Source organism: Rhinoraja longicauda, chromosome 6, assembly GCF_053455715.1.
Source record: "Rhinoraja longicauda isolate Sanriku21f chromosome 6, sRhiLon1.1, whole genome shotgun sequence".
In the NCBI taxonomy this organism is placed as follows: Eukaryota; Metazoa; Chordata; class Chondrichthyes; order Rajiformes; family Arhynchobatidae; genus Rhinoraja; species Rhinoraja longicauda.
Genome location: NC_135958.1, coordinates 62,985,720 through 63,007,987, shown reverse-complemented (window position 1 = coordinate 63,007,987; position 22,268 = coordinate 62,985,720). Strand labels below are relative to the sequence as shown.

Below are 22,268 nucleotides of genomic sequence, written 5' to 3'. Positions count from 1 at the left end.
GGGAGGGAGGAGTCTGCCCGGCCGGGCATGGCAGCAGGGGTGGGACGAAATGTGTGGGAAGGAACCAAAGATAAATAGATACAAAGACAGACACAAAATGCTGGAGTATCTCAGCAGGTCAGGCGGCATCCCTGGATAGAGGGAATGGGTGACGTTTCGGGTCGAGACCCTTCTTCAGACTGAGAGTCAGGGGAGAGGGAGACACAGAGACCAGGAAGTGAAAGGAATGACAACGAGACACCCAAGGGCGGCGAGAGGGTGTTGCAGAGTTCTCTCTCTCGTCGGAGAGAGAACTTCAATGTAAGCATACATTGAGGAGATGTAACGCATACATTGAGGTAAGCATACATTGAGGAGATGTAACGCATACATTGAGGTAAGCATACATTGAGGAGATGTAACGCATACATTGAGGTAAGCATACATTGAGGAGATTTCACAGTGGAGGCAGTAGACGTAAATGTGTAGGAAGAAATTGCAGATGGTGGTTTACACCGAAGACAGACACAAAATGCTGGAGTAACTCAACGGGTCAGTCAGGCATCTGTGGAGAGAAGGAATGGGTGACGTTTCGGGTCGAGACCCTTGGTCAGACTTGTCTGGGGCGGATTTCATGGAAGGGACAGCATAATATGCAGCATCTGGGTGTTTTTCTAACTTTTCCCATTTCATTTCAATCCCCCCACTCACTGCAGTGTGGAGATGGGATGCCGACTCAAAACGTCGCCTATCCTTGTCCTCCAGAGATGCTGCCTGACCCGCCGAATTACTCCCGCGATTAGTATTCGACAGATCCTGGCGGAGGCAGGGATTTCCCCCTTCCCATCTAGACTAAAGACCCCCGACCAAAATGTCACATATCCTTGTCCTCCAAGGATGCTGCCTGACCCGCCGAGTTCAGCACTTTGTATTCTGCAGGTGTTGGCAGAGGTTATGTACAGAGGCGGAGCCGTATGCTGGGGTGGGGCGGGAATCGATTATGGATTTGGCCAGGGAATTGGGAGTGTGGCAGCGTGGGGTGGAGACTTGGGTTTCCTTCTTTCCCTCAGCACCTACCACATGGTCTTGATCAAATGGCAAGACAATTGGTGACCAAGCTGTGCTGCAAACTTAGCACAGACACACATGATCTTACATGTAGCCCTTCCTCAAAGCCCTCAACCCTCCATCAGTGTCAGAGTCCTCTTCGGACAGTTCAGAATGCCAGTGTTTTATGCATCTGTGAAGCAGACGTGTTGTCAGAACTATTGATGACAATTGTATCCTGACTCATGCCAGCCTAATGTATATGTGGAGACAAGAGACTGCAGATTTAGAAACAAAAAACTGCTGGAGGAACCCAGCGGGTCATGCAGCATCCAAGCGCAAGGAATGGGGGTGGAGTGAGATAGTTTGACACCCTGTTTCTCCTTTTCATCTCTAACATATTCCAACCTAGCCAATGACCCCTCTCCCCCTCCATATATCTACCCATCACTTGCCAGGTTTTGTCCTGCCCCAGCCTCTCTTTTCCTGCTTTCACCTCAAAGGTCTTTTATTGTCATGTGTACCAATTAAGGTACAGTGATATTCGTATTGCCATTCAGCCATACTAAAAAAAAGCACCAAGGCACACAACTACATAAAAGTTACCATAAACATCCACCCACAGCGGATTCCCCACATTCCTCACTGTGATGGAAGGCAATAATGTCTAATCTTCCCTCATTTTTCTCCCACGGTCGGGGCAGTCGAACCATCCACAATCGAGGCGATCGAAGCTCCCACATTCGGCGGTTGAAGCCCCCGCGTCGGGGCGGTCGAAGCCCCCGCATCAGGGCGGTCGAAGCTCCCACGTCGGGGCAATCAAAGCTCCTGCGGCTTGTAGTTCCCGAAGTCAGTCTCTAACCAGAGACCGTGAGCTCTACGATGTTAAGTCCGCAGGCATCCTGCGGTTGGAGCTCAAAGAGGTCAATCCTTGGCAAAGGGATGGCGAGCTCCACGATGGTACATCTACAGGCTCCTGCGGTTGGAGCTCCCAAAGTCAGTCCCCAGCAAAGGCCGCCAACTCCTCGATGTTAGACCACAGTGCAGACGTAGATATGATACGGAAAAAAAATCGTATCTCCGTCAAGGTAAATGATTTTTAAAAAGTTTCCCCCAACCCCCCCCCCACATAAAACAAGCTAAAGAACACTAAAAACATACATTTAACACATACTAAAAAAACAGAAAAGGGACAGATTGTTGGCAAGGCAGTTGAGTATAGGAGCAAAGAGGTCCTTCTACAGTTGTACCGGGCCCTGGTGAGACCGCACCTGGAGTACTGTGTGCAGTTTTGGTCTCCAAATTTGAGGAAGGATATTCTTGCTATGGAGGGCGTGCAGCGTAGGTTCACTAGGTTAATTCCCGGAATGGCGGGACTGTCGTATGTTGAAAGGCTGGAGCGATTGGGCTTGTATACACTGGAATTTAGAAGGATGAGGGGGGATCTTATTGAAACATATAAGATAATTAGGGGATTGGACACATTAGAGGCAGGAAACATGTTCCCAATGTTGGGGGAGTCCAGAACAAGGGGCCACAGTTTAAGAATAAGGGGTAGGCCATTTAGAACGGAGATGAGGAAGAACGTTTTCAGTCAGAGAGTGGTGAAGGTGTGGAATTCTCTGCCTCAGAAGGCAGTGGAGGCCAGTTCGTTGGATGCTTTCAAGAGAGAGCTGGATAGAGCTCTTAAGGATAGCGGAGTGAGGGGGTATGGGGAGAAGGCAGGAACGGGGTACTGATTGAGAGTGATCAGCCATGATCGCATTGCATGGCGGTGCTGGCTCGAAGGGCTGAATGGCCTACTCCTGCACCTATTGTCTATTGTCTATTGCCACCCAGTGGTCTTTCCCCCCCCCCCCCCCCCCCACCATAGTTTGAAGGGTCCCAACCCAAATCGTTGTCTATCCCCTCCACAAATGCTTCCTAATCCAGAGTTACTCCAGAACTTTGTGTTTTGTTTAATATTCCAGCATCTTCAGTTCCGTGCACAAGGAGACACCATGTGTTTGTGGTCTGGGATATTTTACGTTACATACATACATTGTCATCAGCTCATCTGTTTGCCAGAGCCACCAGGAAGGAGATTATTTATCTTCTAGCTGTCTGAACCATAACTGGGTTCTCTATGGTCTGTGATTTACACTATCACAAATCCCAAAGTAGACAGAAGAGTAATGTATGACTCCAGCTTTCATCAGCTCCCCATCCTGGCAGCCAACTCTATTGTAAATGCATCCCCTTACCCAGTTGATCAATCTAAATGTTAGATTTACTTAGGATAAAAATAAGAAATCAAGTCATTTGGAAATTGTTGATTTGATTGTTGCCTCTCCCGCGTAGGCGTGTGTGAGTGCACAGATGTGGCACAGCCGATGAGATGGATGATGTCTGAAAGTAATTTGTAGTTTGAGATTGGACCAAGGATGGAGCTTGTGGCATATTTGAATGGATGGATGGATGTCCAAAAGTTGTTGGAGCTGGTGAGTCATTGCATTTTGACACAAGGGCTATTTGGCTATTGTTCCTATAATGGCTCTTTGATAGAACTATCCAATTTATCCCACTTCCTACTCTCTGCAAACGCATCAGAGATATAAAAGTGAGATATCACACTGTCTGTTCTTTAACTCCAACCCAGCCACAAGTTCTCTCCTTCCTCAGGTTGATGGGAATTTGGATTTGAATTTTAAATGCAGCTGTATAAATTTCGAATAAACTGCAAATGATCCTACAAAAGCTAAGAATTCCAATGTTACTGACAAATAAACCAAGAAATTAAGTATCTCGGGCCATTCCAATTTTCATTACAGACAATAAAGAACATGTGACATGTAATCATTTTCAAAACTACCCCGTCCTTGGCTTGTAATTCAAATCAGCAATTCCAATGAAAATGAATTGTTTGTCCATATTCTCAATGTTTCTTAAGAATACTAACATGTTAGAAAAATATTTATTTTTTAACACAGTAATTGATCATGTGAAATTGAGTTTTGATGAACCAGTCTTTGGCAGTCAGCTGCAGCTGTAGGTGAAGACCTAGGACCTTTGAAAAGCTGTTGCGGGATCAGTATATGCCGTAGGTGGGCTCGTGGCTGTCTCTGTACCGGTCCAAGTATCGGAGGGGTTGCCCATGTGGGTATTTTTTCTGAGGTGGATGGTACACTGGAGGAAAGTCATATTCAAATATTGGCTCCTTCATATCTGTTAAAGAACACAACAAAATTATTGATCCTCTACTTAGGAGTAAAGATGTTCTTCTGCAGTTGTATAGAGCCCTGGTAAGACCACATCTGGAGTATTGTGTACAGTTTTGATCTCCTAATTTGAGGAAGGACATCCTTGTAATTGAGGCAGTGCAGCGTAGGTTCACGAGATTGATCCATGAGATGGCGGGACTGTCATATGAGGAAAGATTGAAAAGACTAGGCTTGTATTCACTGGAGTTTAAGGATGAGAGGGGACCTTATAGAAACATATAAAATTATAAAAGGACTGGACAACAGGAAAAAAATTCCAAATGTTGGGCGAATCCAGAACCAGGGGGCCACAGTCTTAGAATAAAGGGGAGGCTATTTAAAACTGAGGTGAGAAGGAGCTTTTTCACCCAGTTGTGAATTTAAGGAATTCTCTGTCACAGAGGGCAGTGGATGCCAAATCACTGGATGGATTTAAGAGAGAGTTAGAGCTCTAGGGGCTAGTAGAATCAAGGGATATGGAGAGAAGGCAGGCATGGGTTATTGATTATGGATGATCAGCCATCATCATGATGAATGTTGGTGCTGGCTTGAAGGGCCGAATGGCCTTCTCCTGCACCTAAATTCTATGTTTCTATGTTTCTCCAACTCCTTGATTTTCTCTCTCGCTTTATCCAGCACTGGTACTCCCAATTCTTTCAATTCTCACAATTTTCCATATCTCATGAAATTCTAATCCACAAGTTGCAATTCTTTCCTTTGACAGTTCTATCGGCAGTGCTATGTTCATTGAGTTGTATCGCCTCCATACCTAGAGCTAACATAATCTTTAATTATTGAGCATCTTCCACCCCACCCTCACACATTAGTAACTTCCATAGATTGCTGCCTCCAAGACCTATAGCGCTCCCAAACCTAGTGAGGCCTTTGAAGGATCTCTATTAATACTCCTAAACTGCCATCAAGTAGAAGCCTCTTTGATGGTCAGCCATTCTCCCATTAAAAATAAGCTTCTATTTCATCCATACAGCTATGGTTACTTGTCCTCCCAACCTTTTGCTCTGATTTTTCCTTTCACTGTCCTGCACACTGTTTTGTGGATAAAACTCTAATATGGTTCACTGTCTGCCGTCATCTGAAACCAGAAGCTTAAGATCCCTCAGCCTTTCCTTCCTTCCGTAACTTTTAGTCTTTAAATAATACGTTTGGTATCCCTCTAAACACTACTTCCAAATTTACCGTATCTCCATTTTAATTCCAGTGAGCAAAATTTTAATTTGGCACTCTTTGTCTCTAAATATTCTAACAATTCTAAAGTCCCAATTTTTGGTTCACATGGATTGAATTTCTCTAGTCCAGTAATTAGCATAATTATCCCAGCATCCCCATTTAATTGTTCATAATTTTCTCATTTCATCCTTTACACATTTCCTCTTCCCCCAACATCTGGTATACTTGGGCACAGTTTGTAACTCCACATCTCCCTGTGACTGAATTTTCTCTGGTTTCCTCTCACATTCCAAAGATGTGCAGGTTTGTAGCTAAATTAACCTTTATAAATTGTCCCCACTGTATAGATTAGAACTAGTATACAGATGATCACTGGTCGACTCAGCGGGCTGAAGGGACTGTTTCCATGCTATATCTCTGAATAAAACCTTTCTTGCTGTTGTGTTATCTAGCCCAATTAACTCATTCCTGGTGCATCATATGACAACAGCATCAAAACCTCACCATATTGCCTGTCCATCCACCTCAACAGCAATCAATGAAGGCAATACCACAGATGGCTGGATGACACAAGAAAATGAGTACTACGCAAGAATATCAGCAGACATAAAAGTAATGGTGCATTTACTGTGCATGTATGCATGTAGGCCCTATGAACGTTGTAATGTTTGCCCGTTGCCAGTCCAGTGAGTTGCTGATGCTTGGCAACCAGTATTTCCACTGCTGCAGGCTTCTCTTTGATTAGCACCATATATGGGGAATGTCGGAAATTAACTCATTTATTCTAGAAAGACATCAAATGATTTCCCCACCCATTCTCCAAGTCCTGCAGCCTCCGTATGTACATCCATCTGCATGGATGGCCTCTGTGTTGGAGTGTCAAATTTCAGCACTACTAGTCAGGTAGATGCAGTCAGTTCCAATTTGGATTTGGAAGAGATAGCAATGTGTCAAAAAGGGAGGCACTCAGGGGAAGGGGAGAGTAATGGTTTCCATCATGCATTATTTGTCAGCTGGTAAACAGAAGTTATTTATACACAAGGTGCAAATATCCCTGATAGAACCCACGTAGACTGGAAGAAAATAAATTCACAACAGAATCTTTCACAGATTTCTGGAGGTCACCCAGTTTTGCAGTTGATTAGTGATTAGATGGGGTGGTGAAGCGGTTAAGTGTGCTGCCTTACAGCAGCAGAGACCTGTGATGCCTGTACGGAGTGATGCCTGTACAGAGCTTGTACATTCTCCCTGTGACCGTGTGTGTTTTCTCCCACATTCCAAAGACATGCAGGTTTGTAGATTAATTGCTGTCTGTAAATTGTCCCTCGGGTGTAGGACGCAAGTAGTGTAGGGGTGATCGTTGCTTGGCGTGGAGCCGGTGGGCTGTAGGGCCTGTTTCCACGCAGTATTTCTAAACCAATATTCAGAGCTTACCGAGAAGATTGTGGAAGGTATGCGTAACAGACTCGTCCCAGTGACTCTGGAAGAAAGCCATCCCGGCTGGAGTCAACAGATCCTGATGCTTCTTGTAGAAGTCAAAGGTTTTAAAGGTTCGCATTTTCAGGCTGAGACTGCAAAGTGATATGTAAGAAGTGGAGCACAAGATATGCACATTTCAGATATCAGTTTGCTCAAGAAAAGTCATTCTGATCACCCAGTCTACCTTGTTGCAGCCTGTGCGCTTTTTTAAAATCTGCACTCTCTCTGCAGATGTAACACTATATTCTGCATGGCTTCTTTCTCTTTTCGCACTACCTGTTGTCTTGTGCATGGTTTGATTGTACTCATGTATGGTATGACTTGCTTGGAAAGCACACAAAACAGGTTTTTCACTGAATCAATTTGAGGTCGGAGCAGAGTGGGAGCTTTGAAAAGTCAATGGACAGGTTTGGGAAAGTCAATTTCAGCTTGTAGCAGAGCAGAAGCCTTGAAAAGCTGGCCCGTTGTTTGGTTTGGAGCACTCAAATCAGCTAGTTGAGCAGCTAATAAAAAGTTAAGGTCTAGTGGAGTGACCTATTGGGAGAGAGAGGACGTGTCAAGGTGAAGTGCTCTGTTGAGGGCAAGTGTGAGTTTTTGGCTCAAGAGTCTCAAATGTTGTGTAAGACAAGTGAGAATCTTTGGCTCAAGAGTCTGTGGTGAGGAGGTTGAGGCAAATGCAGAGGCAGGTAGGAGGATAGGGTAAAGTTTGCTCTTGTGTGCGATTTGATTTGTGATTTTTTTTTTCTTTGGATCAGTGGGGATGGCAGGTAGATTGGTACAATGCTCCTCCTACAGAGACCCGGTTTGATCCTGACTATAGGTGCTGTCTGTGCGAAGGTTGTACGTCTTCCCTGTGACTACGTGGGTTTTCTCCAGGTGCTTCAGTTTCTTCCCACACTCTAAAGACGTACAGGTTTGTAGGTTAATTGGCTTCAGTAAAATTACAAATTGTCTATCGTGTGTAGGAAAGTGCTAGTGTACAGGGATCGCAGGTTTGTGCAGACTCGGTGGGCCAAAGGGCTTGTTTCTGCAATGTGTCTCTAAACTAGTAAAGTGAACTAAAGTAATGAATATTGCTTGGACTGGAGGGCTTGAGTTATGAGACATTAGATAGACTGGAACTGGTTCCCCTAGAGTGAAGAAGGTTGAAGTCAATAAACCTTATAGAGCTTTATAAAAATTATTAGCTACATAGATAGGATAAACATACAGCCTTTTCTCCCAGAGTAGGGGATTCTAAAACCTGAGGGCTTAGGTTTAAAGAGAGAAAGATTTAAAGTGGTTCTGAGGAGCAAGTTTTTCACCGAGGATGGTAAGTACTGTATATGGAATGAGCTGTCAGAGAAAATGGCAGAGGATACAATTACATTGTTTAAAAGACATTTGGTATGGACGGGAAAGGTGTGGAGGATAATGGGGAAAATGCAAGCAAATGGGATTAGCCTTGATAATCGTCATGACCATCATGGACGTTGAAGCAAAGGCCTTGTTTCCATGCGATTTAACTATAAATCTTTATGAATCTAATCTATCTTTTCTATCAGAATAAGTTCAGTTTTAATCAGATGCACTAAATGGGTACATACAGAAACTAGAATACTTCATGATGTTAAAACTCAGTAGAAAACTTCTATTTCCATTAGCTATGCTCACCACTGACCCTCTTACCTAGACTACAAAAGACATGAGATGGTAGATGCATTCTCTCTGCATTATGTTGGCTCAATTCCAGTCTCATTCACTGACGTTATACTTGAACTTTGTTTCCTCTTACCAAGGGGTTGGTCTGGAGTCGTCTTCAAAATTAATTGCTTTATCTTGTTTAAAAAGAATGAAGATGCATCGATGATATCCAGTGCCTTTAGCAGGAAATGGGGGGAAGTAGTGGCAAACCTGCTCTCCTTTCGATATAGCATTTCCAGGAATATTACCACTGTATAACAAAAATATGACAATAAACTGAATCAGTTTTTTAAAATTTGCCAGACTTGCCACTTACAGAACAGGACAATATAATTAAAAATCTTTAATACAAAAAGCTGCAAACATTTGGAACAGTGGGGGTTTTAAGAAAATTATATAAATTGAATAAAAGCGTCAGTCAGACCATGGAAACAGGCCCTTCAGCCCGACTCATCCATGCCAACCAAGATGCCTCAAATAAACTAGTCACATTTCCCGTTGGCCCATATCCCTCTAACCCTTTCCTATCCATGGACTTGTCCAAGTGTGTTTTAAATGCTGTTATAGTATCATTCTTAACTACATCCTCTGGCAGATGGTTCCATAAGCCGACCACTCTGAGTGATAATGTTGCTTCTCTTCTCAGGTTCCTTTTTAAGGCTTGCCCCTCTCATATTAAACCTATATTCTCTGGTTCTTGATTCTCCTATTCTGGGTAAAGCGTCTGTGCCTTCACTTTATCTATCTCCCTTTCGATTTAATTCACCTCTATAAAATCATCTCTCAGCCTTCTGCACTGCGAGTAAAGTACTAGTTTTCCAAATGTTTCCCTATAGTTTAGGCCCTTGAGTCTTGTCGCCATAATCATAAATCTACTTTGCACTTTCCAGCTTAATGACATTCTTCATATAGCAGGGTGAACTCAGTACCAAATGTGGTCTTGCTAATATCTTGTACAACTGGAACATAATATCCCAACTTCTGTATTCAGTATCCTGACTGATGAAAGTCAATCTACCAAAAGCCTTCTTTAACACCCTATGATATCACTTTCAGTTGTTCAGAGAATGTACCTGAACTCCTGGATTCCTCCACTCTATAACACCCCCAGAGCCCCACCATTCACTGTGAAGGTCCTGTCTTTAACTTGCAAAATGCAACACTTCACATTGATCCAAGTTTAGATTTATTATTGTTAAACGTCCTGTGTTTGACAACAAAATGTTAGTTTAAAAGTTACCGTTATTGAGAGAGCTTTGATAGTGATAAGTGCATATGAGAAAATGCTTGGTCAGGGATTGACTTAAGAAAACCCTTTGGCCTAAGTAAAGCAAAGATTAGGAGAGATGAAGCAAAGCCATTGTGGAGCTTATGGTCTTACCAATTTAAAGTGTGTCTGCTGACTGTGGAACAATTAAAGTTGGGGAAGCATAGATATCTTGGATGGGTGGAGGAGACTGCAGAGATAAGGAAGGCCAAACTCACAGGTGTACTTGGGAACAACATAGGAATTGGGGATTTCAGAGTCCCAGAGAACTATAATCCTAATGTCATTAAACCATGGGGATTTTAAAATCGGAGATGGTGGTCAATCAAAGAGACAGCATAATAAAAATTATGTCACCAGGAATCAGTGGACGTCAAGATATGGGCAACAGTGTTCTGGATGACTGTTCATGTACAAAGTAGAAGCTGAATATGATAATACATAATAATGATAATATTTTTCAGTCAACAGCACCCATTTCCAATGATTGAGGTACTGTACATCATATCTTGCTTATGCCAATCCTTAAGATTTAAGGTTTCTGCATTAATATACAATTTACAGTATCAATATGGCAACTAGTTAAGATCTATTAGGCAGATGGAAGGAGACCAGGAACTGCAGATGCTGGAATCTTGCATAGAACACAAAGTGCTGGAGTATCTCGGTGAGTCAGGCATCTCTGGGGGATGTGGATAAGCGACGATTCAGGTCTGAAGAAGGGTCCCAACCTGAAACATCGTCTATCTGTGTGCTTCTGAGATGCTACCTGACCTGCTGAGTTATCTCAGCCCTTTTGTGTTCCGGGCAAAGGGAAGTTATTTCTTGTTATTGTGTTAAATGGCATTAGACCTGGAGAGCAACATTTAGCTGCTAGCGCCAATACTCACACCAACCAATGGACATACTCTGATTCATTGTCTCCCAGGTGTCCATCTGAAATACAAGATATTTCTATTTCACAGCAACTAAAAAAAGGGTTCTCATTATTTTTTAAATGTGCTTAATTGTTCAATTAAACAAGTTACAAAAAAAGGATCGTATTAATTGTTGAACAAGATAATAATATTCATGAAAGGTCTGATAAAAAGTATTACTTTTATAATCTGAAACAAACATAACAAACAAACTATAAAACTATAAACTATAAAATTATCATGATCTAATCAATCCCTGCCCTTGCATCTCTCTATCCTGATAATCACCTCCAAATCTACATCTTTATGGTCTCTGTCCTCTTGCATATCCGCTGTTTCCCTTTCTCCAATGCACCAGTCATCCATCCATTGACTAACATTTTGGTAACAATTACAGCTAAAGTCACAGATTACAAATAGTATTTATTTTAAGTGATATGTGGAGGGGGGAGACAACGTGGTGGTGGGAAGTTGAAGAGCCCAGGAGGAGCACAGACCCTGAGCCAGCAGGAACTGATTGATAGGAGTATTGGATTTAATTGTTCCTCTCCTTGTACCTGGACGTTGGAGTTAGGAGTGCATACAGAAGTTTGAGTACATACAAAACATCATTCTGGACCAGCAAACCCAAAGTGGAATGAAAAATTGGTCCCAGCCCCTGAAGAATTGCTCCAATCTGTACCAGGATGGTTCTTCCCCATCTTCCCTATCCACACTCTTCGCATCCAGTCCCCTTCCTCTTTCCCCAAAATAAATGCCCTCCCAACACTCCAACTCCCCACCCTCTGCCTCAATGTCAAATGCCAACCCACCAGTATCTGGCCACTCAACCACCACCCCATGTATCTACCCTCAGCGCCCCAATCTCTCTCCATCTAAATCTCTCTGTCTCTCAACCCCAACACCCTCCTTGAGGCTGGGTATTTGAAATGATAGTCCTAAAACATACGATCATCTTAAGTCTCCAATAAAACATGACATCCTTGAGACAATATCATATTAAGGGGATCAGGAAAAACACAGCAAAAGAATTTCAGAAATATAATTTGGGCATGACAAATTGGAGTAGTGTCTGAACAGAACATTCTGTTTCACAGTTCACACACTTCAGTGCATAACATTCTTAATGAAAACTGGTCTGTCACTATAGCAGTGAAGTTCAGTATAAGTTTGTCCCAATGTACAGTGGCTAATTACAGATTTAACATTGCTTGTACTGTTGTATAGTTCTGATCAATACAGGTCTATCATTTTATGACACTAGGATTACAGTTCTCTGGGACATGGAAGACGTTGACTGTTTACCGATATGACTCAAGCAATGCAGTTCACCAGGAGGAGGTTATAGTCCCTGCTGTATATTATCATGCTGCTTCACAGCACTGTTGTTGCTACCTTTGGAACTAAATAACCAGAGGAAGAAAAAACCTGTAATTGTTGTAAATAAAATGAACTTCAGGAAATGACCTTTCCCCCTATCCATTACATGCACTGTGGTTATATTTTGATCACGTTTGAATTTTGAGTGTACTCCAATTCCAAAAAGTGCAGACCTGGGTTGGTAAACAGCAGTGTCCACAGAGAGTTCTCTTCTGCCTCAAAAGACACATTGGGCACCTCTGCAGCCTGGGAACGACAAAAGAAGATTGGTGGAATGTAGAATCAGCAAATAATCAGGACTAACAAATGAAATGCAATTCCACAACTCAAAAAATGAACGGGTAGAAAATACTGGAGACACAAGGAACTGAGGATGCTGGTTTCCAAAAACATTCACATAGTGCTCTAGTAACTCAGCGGGTTACATAGCATCTCTGGAGAAAATACCGTACAATTGTCATTAATGAAACAGCATGGATAGAAAGATTCACTACTCCAAGTGAATATACCTCTTATTATTTTTTGTTTTTCTATTCAGACTATGCTCTCAAATTGTAAACCCTCAGCCAGGGACAACAGCTACCCTCAATCATTTTCAGAATCTTGTAAATTTCACCCAGGTGTTATTCTTCTAGTGCTAATACACCCTCCTACCAATCTCTTAGGACAGACTCTTCACTATATTAATCAATATAGTGTATATACATTGCTCAGACTTGTACATCTTTCTTTAAATACAGTGGTGCAGCTGGTAAAACTGCTGCCTCACAGCGCCAGAGACCTGGGTTCAATCCTGACCTCTGGTGCTATCTGCGTGGAGTTTGCACATTCTCCCTGTGACAGCATGGGTTTTCTCCAGGTGCTCCAGTTTCGGATTTGTAGGTTAATTGGCCTCTGTAAATTGCCAATTGTGTGTAGGGAATCAATGAGAATGTGGGATAACATAGAATGGGTGATCAATGGTCAGCATGGCCTTGGTGTGCCAAAGGGCCTGTTTTCATTCTATATCGCTAAACTCTAATTAAACTAATTCTGTACATGGTATTCCAGATGTGGTCCCATCAAAGGCCAAGATGATTGCACAAGTTTCTTAGTCAAATATTCTAAACACCTTATAGTAAAGAACATTTGCCTTCATTATCGCTTGTCTCAGCTCCATGATTACTTTGTATTTCTGTCCAATAACCAGTTCTCAATCTGTATCAGTACATCACCCTCAATTCTGCATGCTTTAGCCTTGTGGATCTTGTGCATGGTTTTAATGAACACCTTCTAAAAATCTAATTATACCACATTCACTGGCCTCCTCTTATCTACTTTTAGTTCAGAGATAGAGCATAGAAACAGGCCCTTCGTCCTATTGAGCCCAAGCCAACCATCGATCACCCATACATTAGTTTTATGCCCTAGGAGGTGAAGCTTGGAGGTTGGAAGGCCGTCCAGGAGAGCCTCAGAACGGTCTGGGGCTTTAAGTATCCACAGTTTAGTTTAGTTTGGTTTAGAGAGACAGCACGGAAACAGGCCCTTCAGCCCACCAAGTCCACGTGGACCGGAGATCCCCGCACACTTACACTATCCTACACACACTAGGGACATTTTACAATTACACCAAGCCAATTAACCTACATACCTGTACATCTTTGGAAAGTGGGAGGAAACCGGAGATCCCAGAGAACACCCACGCAGGTCACGGGGAGAACGTACAAACTCTGTAGACAGCATCCGTAGTCACAATCAATCCCTGGTCGCTGCGCTCGAAGGTAGCAACTCTAAAGCTGAGCCACTGTGCCGCAGTCAAATGTGTTCTTTAACACAATTCTTCAACCAAATATTATGATAAAATGAATACATAATCATTTAACTTAACCAAGTAACTTAATTTTATTCTAACGTTTATTCTACGTTGCATGATTTTTTGAGCTACTCAATTGAGCTTTTCAGTTATTCAATTTAAACTAATGGGTAAGTTAAAATCAGTTGAGTTTGGGGCTCGTGTTGTCGACCTCCCCATGGTGAGCCTGTCAACTGACCTCAGTCAGGCAAACGACAACAAACAGAGACAGCAGAAGCAGCTTCATTACCTCTGCTGCCTCAAACGCAAGAAGAAGAAGAGTTGAGTTTAAAGAGCAATTAAGTTACCAGGAGAAGGGAATGGTCATCTGTTTAGTTTTCACATGGCATATGTTATATTTGTATGGACTGTATCTGCAGCCATTACCTCTGTGGGAGTGACCACATTTCCATGATACACTGGCGTAGCATAGTCCTCACAGTCATATTGAACACGCAGCATTATACGTGGAATGAAGGTTGCCCCATTGAACAGGTCTCGATATATTCCATAGTGTTCACCAATAGTTCTTAGATTGTAAGGTCCATTTGTTTTCTCCCATTCAGCTTTTACTTCATCCAGTGGAATCAATACTGCAAGAACAGAAACTCAGCTTAACACAGGAAGAGTGAAGGCAAATTAAGCATGTTCTGTCATTCAATGAGATCACAGCTGGTCTGTGATCCAGCTCCACACATCCATCCTGATTTAATTTCTTGTATTAAGCCATAATATTTTAATCGTTTATGAACTTTTAGGCTCTCTGGCTCTCCATAGTATTTAGCTTTTCATCAAATAAAACATTCTGTTCATATTCTCAAATCCAAATTGTATTACAATTAAATCCAAATTGCCTAATTAAACCCAAACATCAATTTTACAACTCATTTATCCCATTATCTCTTTATCATTTCATACTTCAATCTACACAGCCTAATGTTTGCATCATTGCCAAATTTGCCAATGTAGTGTGCGGTCCCATCTAAATCATTAATAGTGAATAATTAAGGTCACAAAATCAAAACTTATAGGACACAACTAATCAATCATTGCCAAATATCGTCCCTCCCCATTATCTCTATCCTCACATTCCAGCAAACAGCTAAGTTCCTGATGACATCAGTATTTTGTTTCCATTCCTTCAATGTTAATTTTAATAATTGTTTTTGTGAGAGATTGTAGCATGTACCTTCTGCACATCTACTCGTGCAACATCCATAGACCTTTTCCACAAGCATTGCCCATTATTCAGTTTCATCAGGCATTGTACCACTCAAAGCCTGCACAGCCACCATCACCATTCATGTTTACATTTGCTGCCTCTGCAATTAAACTGATCCCATATGTTTAACATAAGGACACCCCATTCAGTTTTAACATTCTCAACTCTAAAAAAATAATTGATAGCCTTGTGCATGAATTTAGTTGAATTTAATGTATATAAGTGCTTAGGTATAGTGATACTTGTACTGAACTGTGTACAAAAATGAATTTCAATGTACCACAGTACATGCGACAGTAAAGTACCATTGAACTATAATCTGACTTGCCGATGTAGCGTAGCCAAATGCACACAACCACCACCTTGGACAAGCAAAGGTTGAATCAAAGCAAGTTATATGGCAATGACAAGAGCTACAAATACACCTTGTGACCTCATCCAGTCTAGGTCAGCTTGCTTTGCCAATATTCACTGCCTGCTAAGAAAAATGCTGACTTACATGTTCTGTGCCGTGATGCCCTCTCAAGGTCGCTGTTGTTGTGATTTGCCTTGAGGATACGCCTGCGTTCCTTCAGTTCCTTCTTCCTAGACGTTCTAAAATGAGGGAGACCAATATCAATTTTCTCTGGAGCTGTAAAGAATTAAATGGAAAATCCTGAAAGGGATTACCAAACACCTCGGTTGCTTCCTAAATGCCCCTGATCAAATATTCAGATAATCATATTATTACCCTGAACAGCTGTGAGACACTTGACATTAATAAATCAGAAAGAATATCCCTAAGAGACAATTTATCAAGCAAAAATGTAAACAACAACAAAACATCCACTTAGCATATTGTATTGTAAGTGTGATATCAAATAACTAGAGTTGTCAAGTCAATGAGATGATTTCCCCAAAGGAGCGAAAGAACAGAGATTGAATGAAATTGGAAAAAAATTAAGAAAGAGAATGGCTGCACAAGAGACACTGTTGATAAATGAAGTAACCCATTTCGCAATTTCACACCCCAGCTACAGGTGAGATACAAAGCACCTCTTGCACTACACCATCAAATATTGCCAAGAACAATAGAACATAGGTCAAATGCTATTTAAAAAAGCATCATAACTTGCCTTAATTACATTTTTTGTCGAACAAATTTTTGTTTTCTGCATAGTCAACAGGCCCAACTTGCCACACAGACCAACATGCCCCATCTATATTAGTCCCACCTGTCTATTTGGCACATATACCTCTACACCTATCCTACCCACGTACCTGTCCAAATGTTTTTTAAACATTGTAATTGTACCCGCTTCAACTGCTTATTCTGGCAGCTCATTCTATATATCCACCAACCTTTATATAAAAAGTTACCCTCGGGTTCCTATTAAACCTTTTCCCCCTCACCTTAAACCCATGCCGTTTGATTCTTGATTCCCCTACTCTGGGTAATGGACTTTGTGCATTTGCCCTATCTATTCCTCTCATGATTTCATACATCTCTATAAGATTATTCCATATCCTCCTGTGGTCAAGGAAATAATGTCCTAGCCTGCTCAACCTCTCCCTATAGCTCAGGCCCTCGGGCAACATCCTCATAAATCTTTTCTGCATCCTTTGTAGCTTAACTACATCTTTCCTACAACAGGGTGACCAAAATTGAACATGCTACTCTAAATGTGGCCTCACCAATGTCTTGCACAACTGTAACATAACCTCCCAACGTTTACACTTAATACTCTGACCGAAGAAGGCCAATGCGCTGAAAGCCTTCTTTGACTACCCTATCTACCTGTGACGTCACTTTCAAGGAACTATGTACCTGCACTCCTTTGCTCTACAACTCTCCAGAGCCCTGCCATTCACTGTGTAGGTCGTGCCTTGGTTAGACTTCCCAAAATGCAATACCTCACACTTCAATGTATGAAAATCCATCAACCATTCCTCAGCCCATCAGCCGAAGGACCTGTTTCCATACTGTATGACTCTTTAACTGCACCCCGAGTTCATTGCCACTTGAGCAGCAAACAACAGGATATTTTGATTAACTGGCTTCATCTTCTGTGAAACAGTTGCAAGAAGCATAGAGGCTATACAGGTTGGAGAAGAAATGTCAAGGCCCCAAAACCTCCTTTCACCATGCTCAGCTATATAATTTGTATCATGTTGTGTAATAACCATTCACACCAGGCTATGCAACTTACTGGGTTCTTGTGTATATTGTTTATACGTCCGCCACCAGGTTGGCTGCTTGCTTTTTTTCTCTGCCACCTGTAGATACCGTGCAAAGCTACGGTATTTCTCCAGAGACTCCAGGTCTGTCACATCAATATCCTCATTGGGTAGTGGCCCTAGTGGAGCTGTTCGTTTGAATAGCACAGCTGAGAGAGACAAGATCATATTAAGATACATGGAAACAACTTGGATTCGCTTAGCAGAAGGTTAAAACATATCATTATTGTAGTCTAGACCAAAGAGAGGGAGGAACAATGTTCCTTGCAGAATGTGGCATGGTCTGAATACTGTAACTGGCTGCAAAATGAAGTCAGGCAACATTACTGTAATATTTTTTCCGTACCTGATGAACTTAATGCTCTCTATGCTCACTTTGAGCAGAAGGCTAATGGGGCGATGACATCCCTCTCAACAGACTAAAGTGTGCCTCTTCCCAGGGTCACTGTTATCTTGCCACCCCCCAAACTACCTTTTATCAGAGTTTACTGCGCTTTATCTTGCTCTATATGTTATTCCCTTTTTCCTGTATTTGTGCACTGTGGATGGCTCGATTGTAATCATGTACAGTCTTTCCGCTGACGATAGCATGCACCAAAAAGCTTTTCACTGTACTTCGGTACATGTTACAATAAACTGAACTAACTAAACTAAACATGCTCTCGGTTGCTGTTTAGAGATACAGCATGGAAACACGCCCTTCAACCCACCAAGTCCATCCTATGTAACCCCACTTTCTCATCCACTTACACACTCGGGATAATTTACAGAGGCCAATTAACCTAAAAACCCTTATGCCTTTGGGATGTGGGAGGAAACCCATACAGTCACAGGAAGACATGCAAATTCCACACAAACAGCAGCCGAGGTCAGGTTTGAACCCTAGCTCTGGAATTCCCTTTATAATCCAGTTTATGCTCTGCTCCTCCTTTTGCCATTCATAAACGCTAAGTGCTTGACCAAGTTTTTTTGTAATTTGTCCTGTCTTTAATTTGTCCTTCATCAGAATACATTTCAATTAAGTGCCTAAGGATATATTTTTGCTATTTTACTGACTGTGCAAAAGGAGAGTTCGTGATCTTTCACCAATAGGAACTGCAACAGATCACAGTTAGTGATTGTATTGGAGTTTGCACGTGTTAAAAATCAGGAGGCTAATTTTCTAAGATCAATAAGTGTTAAAGTAAGCATATAGAGGAGAATTACAAAAACAAAAACGAAAATAGGTGCTATCCTGCGGGACAAAGCAAACAAATCTAAACTCTGAAGATCAATTCAGGACTGATTGAACCACTTAATATGTCCACCAAGAGATGGTCTAAGTTATAGGCTGAGATTATACAGGATCTAAACTGAAAGTATGAAAAAGACATTGCAGCAAGACACTCAGAATTTAAAAAAAATCACAATAATGAGGGAAAGCCAACATGGTTCTGTGAAAGGAAAATCATTTATGGACAACATTAGGGCTCTTTGAAAAAATGACATGTGTGGTACATAAAGGGGTACAGATGGATGCATGGATTTATTACGTCTTTGAGAAGAGCCCACAGCAAAGATTAGTGTAAAGAGTAAAAACCCATAGTATAGGAGACAACAGATTTGCATGGACGCAATACTTTTTTGGCTAACTTATTAATAGCCCTTTCTGCTCGAAAAGTGCAATAAATAGTGTGTCACAGGGACCAGTGCTGGGGCCACAATCTTTTAAATAACTTGGATGAAGCCGTTCAAAATATAATTTCTAAATTAGTTGATAACAAAGTAAGGCAGTAGTTCCCACAGATTGCCAAAAAGATGGATAGCACTAAGTACTGGCAATGACATAAAAGCTGCAATGAAATAGAGGTTAATTCCTCCATGGATGGGCGGTACAGTGGCGCAACTGGTAGAGTTGCTGCTTCGCTGCACCTGAGACCACAGACACATCTATAGCTCTCATTTCCCTTTCCCCTAACTCTCAGTCAGAGGAGGGGACTCGACCCAAAACATCACCTATTCCTTTTCTACAGAGATGCTGCCTGACCCACTGAGGTACTCCAGCTTTTTGTGCCTATCTTCAATCCTGACCTTGTGTATTATCTCTGTGAAGTTTGCACCTATGACATGCGGGTTTCCTCCAGGTCGTCACGTTTCCTCCCACGTCCCGACATGAAAGTTTGTAGATTAATTGCTCTCTGTAAATTGACCCAAATGTACCCCAAGTGGAAATAAAAGTGGGATAAGTAGGGAAAAAATTTGCAGATGCTGGTTTAAATCAAAAGTAGACACAAAATGCTGGAGTAACTCAGCGGGTCAGGCAGCATCTCAGTTCTCCCATTAGACCGAGGGAGAAGGAAAGCAAGGGTTACTTGACGTTAGAGAAATCAATATTCAATCACCATCCGCTCAGTCCGTCTCAACCAACCTGATCTCCCGGTGGCTCAGCACTTTAATTCCCTCTCCCATTCCCAATCTGACCTTTCTGTCTTGGGCCTCCTCCATTGTCAGAGTGAGGCTCAGCACAAATTGGAGGAACAGCACCTCATATTTCACATGGGCAATTTACACCCCAGCGGTATGAACATTGACTTCTCCCACTTCATGTAGTCCCTGCTCCCCCTCTCTATCCCCTTCCCCTTCCCAGTTTTCCCACTAGTCTTCCTGCCTCCGACTACATCCTATTTTTGTCCCGCCCCCTCCCCGACATCAGTCTGAAGAAGGTTCTCGACCCGAAACGTCACCCATTCCTTCTCTCCTGAGATGCTGCCTGACCCAATGAGTTACTCCAGATTTTATGTCTACCTTCAAAAGTGGGATAACATAGAGCTCGTGAGAACAGGTAATTGATGGGCCCACACAGTGGGCCAGATGGCCTATTTCTGTGGTGTATCTCTAAATTAAAACTAAACTTGTCTGTAAACTTTGGCTTGTCAAAACCAGTAGAAACATACAAGCACTCCAGTTACAAACCTCCCTCGGGTTTCTGATTCTGGTATCCCCTACACCAACACTAACCCTGCACAAGACCCCGACCTTAGTAAAAGAAAATAACTGCAGATACTGGTACAAATCGAAGGTATTTATTCACAAAATGTTGGAGTAACTCAGCAGGTCAGGCAGCATCTCAGGAGAGAAGGAATGGGTGACGTTTCGGGTCGAGACCCTTCTTCAGACTAAGACCTTAGTAATAAATTTCAAACCACGTGAGAGGGTCGTGAAGTAAGACACAATATAAATCAATACTCTAGGTACTGAACAGCTGACCTCAGGAAGACATGCAACAGATAACAAGATCTTAGTGTAAATACAAATTTTAAGTGTTTGAATTACTCATCAGCTCAGGCATGATTTCTGCAGAGTGGGAATGGTCTATGCTTCAGATCCAATGGCCTTCCATCAGATCTTGTTTTGAGCTGGTTAGCTTTTGCCTCGGCAGAGGGTAAGACTCAGCGTGGTGCTGAGCTTTACCCTGATTGCAGCAGAGATGCTGGACGTGGTCCTGTCTGAAGAAGGCTGTCACCCATTCCTCCTCTCCAGAGATGCTGCTGCTGCCTGCCTGCCTGCCCCACTGAGATGCTCCAGCATTTTGTGTCCGTCCTCGGAGTCACGGGCTGGGGAAGTGAAGAGGGTCAGTCAGATGCGCCTATGATCTGGTTCCCATGGTGATCTCTAGGCTGACCTCGCCTCCATTTAATCGTTTCGGGTGTTCCACTCAACCCGAACACTGCGAGTCGGTACCACCTACTTACTAACCAGTGCTTGTCACCGTCCTGACCGGCTCCATGACCTTCAGGAAGGGAAATAAGGCGCTCTGCATAGCTCGGTGTGTCCTCACCAGCGCCGCCATCTTCCCTCCGCCAGTCTCCCATCAGCCCCCGTGCATCAGACCCAAGATACTAGAGGAGCAAGATGGACCACTCCGTTGAAACCGCCTATACTGAAGTGTAGTACGCGTAGGAGCGGGCCGGCCGCCATTTTAATAGGCAAAACCCGCCGCCCGTTCTGCCTCTGGCAGTGTAAAAGAGTGTTTTGGGGGAACAGTATGTGTGATGATGCCATTGAAATGCAGAATATATCTCATCTATCAATTCACAGATTTTTGTTATTTTCTTTTTAAATGTTTCTGCAAGTTTCCGCCTACTAAAATGGCGCCATGACGTGCTACGGTTTGTAGGGCCGAGTGGTCTATCTTGCTCCTCTAGTATCTTTGCTTCAGACCTCCCACAATCACCTCACCGACGACGGCAATACAATGCAGATAAACGTGGTGAGGAAATACCTTCCAAATAATGAGCTAAAAATTAAGCAACTGAAGGAGATGTTCGTTTAATATTGTGTAGGAAGGAACTGCAGATGCTGGCTTACACCAAACCGAAGATAAGACACAAAATGCTGGAGTAACTCAGCGGGACAGGCAGCATCTCTGGAGAGAAGGAATGGGTGATGACTCTTCTTCAGACTGAGGGGAGAGAGAAACGAGAGATAGACGGCGATATAGAACAAAGTAAAGACAAGAAATGCAAAAAAATAGTTACGGTGATCAAGGAAGCAGTCCATCCATTGTGGTATAAGAAAACAACTGCAGATGCTGGTACAAATCGAAGGTATTTATTCACAAAATGCTGGAGTAACTCAGCAGGTCAGGCAGCATCTAGGGAGAAGGAATGGGTGACGTTTCGGGTCGAGACCCTCCTTCAGACTGAAGGGTCTCGACCCGAAACGTCACCCATTCCTTATCTCCCGAGATGCTGCCTGACCTGCTGAGTTACTCCAGCATTTTGTGGATTGTCCATCCATTGTTACCTGTGGGCGAGGTGAAAACGAGTTACAGACAAAG

General features: G+C 42.6%; 1 protein-coding gene and 1 long non-coding RNA gene across 2 annotated transcripts; one reads left to right on the top strand and one right to left on the bottom strand.

Annotated features, from left to right (window-relative positions):
- The first annotated feature begins 100 nt into the window (after nucleotides 1–100).
- On the top strand, nucleotides 101–12,247 carry LOC144594518 (uncharacterized). The gene is made up of 3 exons (XR_013547397.1): nucleotides 101–338; nucleotides 5,906–6,065; nucleotides 12,064–12,247. It is a non-coding gene; the product is annotated as an uncharacterized LOC144594518 (long non-coding RNA).
- On the bottom strand, nucleotides 3,979–21,309 carry mrpl38 (mitochondrial ribosomal protein L38). The gene is made up of 9 exons (XM_078401158.1): nucleotides 21,185–21,309; nucleotides 17,422–17,598; nucleotides 15,732–15,863; nucleotides 14,398–14,603; nucleotides 12,353–12,425; nucleotides 10,773–10,818; nucleotides 8,707–8,865; nucleotides 6,888–7,024; nucleotides 3,979–4,230 (listed from the first exon to the last, which is right to left on the bottom strand). Exons 1-9 carry the CDS (start codon nucleotides 21,276–21,278, stop codon nucleotides 4,094–4,096), a joined length of 1,161 nt encoding a protein of 386 aa, XP_078257284.1. The 5' UTR covers nucleotides 21,279–21,309; the 3' UTR covers nucleotides 3,979–4,093.
- Nucleotides 21,310–22,268: the final 959 nt, after the last annotated feature.

Excerpts from the sequence above, each read along its gene's own strand:
- mrpl38 (XM_078401158.1), bottom strand. The coding sequence starts at position 21,278 with ATGGCGGCGCTGGTGAGGACACACCGAGCTATGCAGAGCGCCTTATTT. Across the intron at positions 17,599-21,184 it reads CAGGACGGTGACAAGCACTG|CTGTGCTATTCAAACGAACA; the intron begins GTTAGTAAGTAG and ends TGTCTCTCTCAG. Across the intron at positions 12,426-14,397 it reads ATGTGGTCACTCCCACAGAG|GCTGCAGAGGTGCCCAATGT; the intron begins GTAATGGCTGCA and ends TGTCGTTCCCAG.